This window comes from Nicotiana tomentosiformis, chromosome 6 (genome assembly GCF_000390325.3).
Source record: "Nicotiana tomentosiformis chromosome 6, ASM39032v3, whole genome shotgun sequence".
Classification (NCBI taxonomy): Eukaryota; Viridiplantae; Streptophyta; class Magnoliopsida; order Solanales; family Solanaceae; genus Nicotiana; species Nicotiana tomentosiformis.
In genome coordinates this window covers 115,464,126-115,469,501 of record NC_090817.1, presented here as the reverse complement: position 1 = coordinate 115,469,501, position 5,376 = coordinate 115,464,126, and the positions used below count along the sequence as shown (strand labels likewise).

Sequence of the window (5,376 nt, the reverse complement as noted above, 5' to 3'; positions counted from 1 at the left end):
TAACTCACTTTCTTTCCCCCACACTCTTTATCCCACATGCATGCAAGATAAACCACCCTCATACTCATGAAGTATCACCCTAGTACCCCCATTATAGCTATGTTTGAAATTTAGAGCTGGGGTGATGAAGCCTTACCTTTTCGGGTGAAGAATTTTGGTGCTCTACTTGAATATTTCCAAGGCTTTGAGTGATGATTGAAGATAAATTTGATGAAAACTTAGGCCCTCCCTCTTGAACCCTCTCTCTCTCTCTCACTCTAGAAGTATCAGAAAATGAGCTCAAAATAGACCTAAGGGGGTGTTTTAATAGAATAGGGGTCGGGTTTTAAATTTAAAAAAATGGTGGCCCGACACAGGTCTGCGGTCGCATATGCGACCGCATAATGGTTATGCGGTCCGCAAAGTGACCGCAGAAATGGCCCTCAGGGGCCTAAACGTTCGGCTCAGGTATGCGGCCAGTATGCGGTCCGCATACTTGTTCTGCGGTCGCATAATGCACCGCAGAACTCCCTCCGCAGAAACCCAAGAGGAATTATACGACCAATATGCGGTCCGCATATCGATTATGCAGTCGCATAATCGATCGCAAAACTGACCTCAATTTGTCCAAACTTACTGCTTCACTCTGCGGCCATTATGCGGTCCGCAGAGTGATTATGCGGCCGCATAATGGGCCGCAGAAACGCATTCTTCTGCGAAACATTTTCCTCTCAGTCCGTAAGGTACTGTTCAATCCAAAAACAAGTCTGAACCGAGTAACGCAGGAATCTATCTTGGCACCACAAAACCCCGAGTATTTTGGTTAAAATTTTTATGGGTCCGTACATAAGTATAATCCATCTAAAAGAAAAGATTATTTTTTTGTCTAAAGAAAGGCTATCTAAGTTACTTCTAGATTTCATTGATGAATCTGAGGATATAAACAATGAAAAGAAATAGTTGTCTAAGGAATGTGTGATTTTAAAAGCGCAGTGTAAGAACCTGGAACTTAGCGTTAGTGAGACTGTAAGTGAAAATACTGCATTAAAGAACCAGGTTCATGCATTTGAATCAAATGTCCTAGAACTTAGATCTGAAAACCTAAAACTAAAATTAGGAACAAGTAAGAAGATAGTTGATTGCACACAACTCACTCTAGAAGAAAATGTAGGTAAACTAAAAGATGAGTTGTATAAGAAGGATGAGCAGGTAAGAATTTTGACAGAGGATCTAGGCAAGGTCAAGCATGAACTAGACAGAACTTGTAAATGGAACAGGTCCTCCGATGCACTGTCATGGCTACAGGAACATCACAATAGCAATAGAAAAGGAATTGGCTTTGGGAATCTATCACCTAAATGGGATCCCAAAAGAAAGTATCTCACACTTCCTGAGAACAAAATTTGCACACACTGTGGTAAGACTGGTCACTATAAAAGTGAATGCACTACAAAAGAAAAGGCTAGTCAAACGAATAAAAAGTTTGTTCAAGGGAAAAATAGGCTGCCAGGTTGGGCTAAAAAGAATTTGATTCATCCTTTTGCCTATAGAAAGGGACCCAAACTAGTTTGGGTTCCTAAGACTAACCCTTGATTTCCTTTTGCAGGTCCAAGTGAAGGGGAGCAGCCAAATATGGTATATGGATAGTGGCTGCTCAAAGCACATGACAGGATTGAGAATGTCTATTTGATAGACGGCCTAAAATATAGTCTAATTAGTGTATTACAATTGTGTGATAGAGGTAACTTGGTAGCATTCACCTCTACTAAATGCTTTGTGATTAATCCTACCACTGACAAGATTGTTTTACAGGGAAAAAGAGTGAACAATATATATATATATATATATATATATATATATATATATATATTATAGATCTGTCCACACTGTCAAAAAATGAACTCGCTTGCTTAAGTGTATTGGACAATGATCCCCTCCTTTGGCACAAGAGACTTAGACATGCAAGTCTGAGTCAACTCAACAAATTAGTCTCCAAGAAATTGGTGATAGGACTGCCTAATATCAAGTTCAAGGAAGACAAAGTTTGTGAGGCTTGTGCAAGGGGGAAGCAGGTAAGATCTTCCTTTAAATGCAAGAAAGTGGTAAGTACCACCAGAACGATGGAACTGGTCCATATGGATCTCTGTGGTCCAATGAGAATATTAAGCAGATGTGGTAAAAGATACGTGATGGTGCTTATTGATGATCACTCTAGGTTTACTTGGACATTGTTTTTAACATCTAAAGATGAAGCATTTGACATGTTCACTTCTTTTGTTAGAAAAACTCAGAAACAATTAGTTAATCAACTTGCATCAATAAGGTCTGATCATGGCACTGAATTTGAAAATGCTAAATTTACTGAATTTTGTGATGAGCATGGCATAGATCATAATTTTTCTGCTCCTAGGACTCCACAATAAAATGTAGTAGTTGAAAGAAAGAATAGGATACTTGAAGATATGGCTAGGACTATGCTTATTTCTAGTAACCTGCCCCATAGCTTCTGGGCAGAAGCTGTAAATACTGCATGCTACATCATAAATAGATGCATGACTAAACCTTTTGTTGAGAAAACTCCCTATGAGTTACTTAAAGGGAGAAACCCAAATATATCCCATCTTAGGGCATTCGGATGCAAGTGCTTTGTGCACAACAATGGTAAAGACTCCCTAGGCAAGTTTGATCCCAGAAGTGATGAGGGAGTATTCTGGGATATTCTTCACATAGTAAAGCCTATAAAGTCTATAACAAAAGAACTATGTGTGTTGAAGAAAGTGTTCATGTGATTTTTTATGAAAATAACATTCTTTCTGAGAGACGGAAACATGATGATGAAGCAATTGGGCCGGTAAGAAACTTAAATAAAACCACAACCCAGACTGAAGCTGCACTGGAAGAAGGAACAGGTGATGGAACACGTTCTTCCACCCAGAGCAACATGACAGGGGGAACAGAACAAAGAGGAAATGATCCTCAAACCTCAATGGAACATGTCCATAAACTTGTTCCACAGTAGCAAAACACTGAAGGAATATCAAGGGGAAACCAGTTAGTTGTGAAACCTTACAAGTATCAAAGTTCTCATCCCATTGAGAACATAATTACTGATCCAACCTCTGGAATCAAAACCAGATCTTCATTAAAGAATCTTTGTGGTTTTGATGCTTTCTTATCTCTTATTGAACCTAAAAATATTGTTGAGGATGTGCAGGATGCACACTGGGTAAATGCAATACAGGATGAACTCAACCAATTTGAAAGGAGTCAAGTTTGGCATCTGGTACCAAGACCCTTTGACAGATCAATAATTGGCACAAAATGGGTCTTAAGAAACAAACTTGATGAAGATGGAACTGTTACAAGGAACAATGCAAGATTGGTGGTTAAAGGATATAGCCAGTAGAAGGGCATAGACTATGATGAAACCTTTGCTCGAGTTGCAAGGTTGGAAGCAATAAGACTCCTTATAACCTTTGCTGCTTACATGGAATTCACCCTCCACCATATGGATGTCAAGAGTGCCTTCCTCAATGGCTATCTAAAGGAAGAAGTGTTTGTCAAGCAACCTCCAGGGTTTGAAAGCAAGGAGAGTCCTGATCATATGTACAAACTTGACAAAGCACTTTATGGGCTCAAGCAGGCGCTAAGAGCATGGTATGAAAGATTATCAAAATTTTTTCTTGAGCATGACTACAAGAGAGGTAAAATTGACAATACTTTATTCTTGAAAGAAAAAGGTAAAGATCTCTTGGTAGTTCAGATATATGTTGATGATATAATCTTTGGAGCAACTACTGATAAGTTAAGTAAAGAATTTGCTAAACTAATGGGGAGTGAATTTGAAATGAGCATGATGGGTGAGCTTAATTTCTTTTTAGGCTTACAAATTAAATAAAATCCAAATGGAACTATGATCCATCAGCAGAAGTATGTAAAAGAGTTGCTTAAAAGGTTTTAAATGGAAGATTCCAAAGAAATTGACACTCCTATTGCAACAGCTACAAAGTTGGATATAGATGAACCTGGTTCATCTGTCGATCAGAAGTTGTATATGGGGAATGATTAGCTCATTGTTGTATCTCACTGCTAGTAGACCTGACATTGTTTTTCAGTGTAGGCCTTTGTACAAGATTTCAGGCAAATCCAAAGGAGTCTCACTTGACTGCTGTCAAGAGAATTTTGAGATATCTAAAAGGTACCACTGATCTTTGTCTTTGGTATCCAAAAGGTAGTAATTTCAATCTTGTGAGATATGTTGATGTTGATTATGCAGGGTTTTTTGTGGATAGAAAGAGCACCACAGGTATGGCACACTTTCTTGGCTCATGTCTTGTGTCTTGGGCCACCAAAAAGCAAAATCCAGTGGCCTTATCTACTGCTGAAGCTGAGTATATTGCCTCTGCTTCATGTTGTGCTCAATTGTTGTAGATCAAACAGCAATTAATGTGACTTTGGAATTTATGCTGGTTGTATCCCTATTTTTGTGATAAAACTAGTGCTATTAGTATGACTAAGAACTCGGTTCACCACAAGAGAACTAAGCACATAGATGTTAGGCATCACTTTTTGAGGGATAACTATGAAAAGGGGTTGATCACTGTGGAATTTTGTGCTACTGACAAGCAAATAGCTGACATCTTCACAAAAGCCCTAAGTAGAGATCACTTTGAAAGGAACAGATTCGAATTAGGGATGATTAAGATCACCTAAAAATACCAGTTCAGAATTCACAACGAGAAAAAAAATTGAAAAAAAAATATTTTTGGTTAGAAAATCTGAAAATGTGTATATAATTAGGTTAATTTTTGCTCAGACTCATACTTTTAATAGTATACTCTTGTGCCACGTGTTAAAATGACTCATTAATCTCTAATAATATTTTCTCTATTTTGGCAAATTTAGACTTACACAAGAGAATTATCAGTAAAGAACCTGGTTCATCAAGATAACACGGTATATTTTCTACACTCTGCATAATTTAAAATAATAATATTTGGATCATGAACAGAGTCCTACTTAATTCCAAACTCCTTTTGGACTTATCCGTTACAAGTGGACCAGTTCTGTTCAAAAGAGTCCCAACCGAATTGAAGTACCTAGATTCTAAGGATACACTCCAAAGTCTTTTCAAAACTGAAATTTAGTTTGATTAGACTTCCACACCCAGTATCATCCCTTCCACCACCCCAACTTCTAAGAAAAGAGTAAAGATACTTGCTCACAAGGTTGTTGTGGGGAGAGAACAAATTTGGAGAATAGGTTTGTACTAGTATGGTCTAAAGCAGGTGTTGAAACTACAGAGTCTGGAGGAATTGGTGGTAAAAATAAAAAAGAAAAAGAGAGCAAGGGTGTTCGAAGTGCTGTGAGGGGAAAGGGTAAAAGAGTGGTTGATTC

The 5,376-nt window shown here is 38.1% G+C and overlaps 1 protein-coding gene across 1 annotated transcript; it reads left to right on the top strand.

Moving 5' to 3' along the window:
- The first annotated feature begins 3,998 nt into the window (after positions 1 to 3,998).
- Positions 3,999 to 4,410, top strand: LOC138894624 (uncharacterized mitochondrial protein AtMg00810-like). The gene is made up of 2 exons (XM_070179334.1): positions 3,999 to 4,119; positions 4,211 to 4,410. Exons 1-2 carry the CDS (start codon positions 3,999 to 4,001, stop codon positions 4,408 to 4,410), a joined length of 321 nt encoding a protein of 106 aa, XP_070035435.1.
- Positions 4,411 to 5,376: the final 966 nt, after the last annotated feature.

What these genes read in the sequence shown, in the direction of transcription:
- LOC138894624 (XM_070179334.1), top strand. Translation starts at nt 3,999, where the DNA reads ATGAACCTGGTTCATCTGTCGATCAGAAGTTGTATATGGGGAATGATT. An exon ending in GCCTTTGTACAAGATTTCAG is followed by an intron (nt 4,120 to 4,210) that starts GCAAATCCAAAG and finishes GGTATCCAAAAG; the next exon opens with GTAGTAATTTCAATCTTGTG.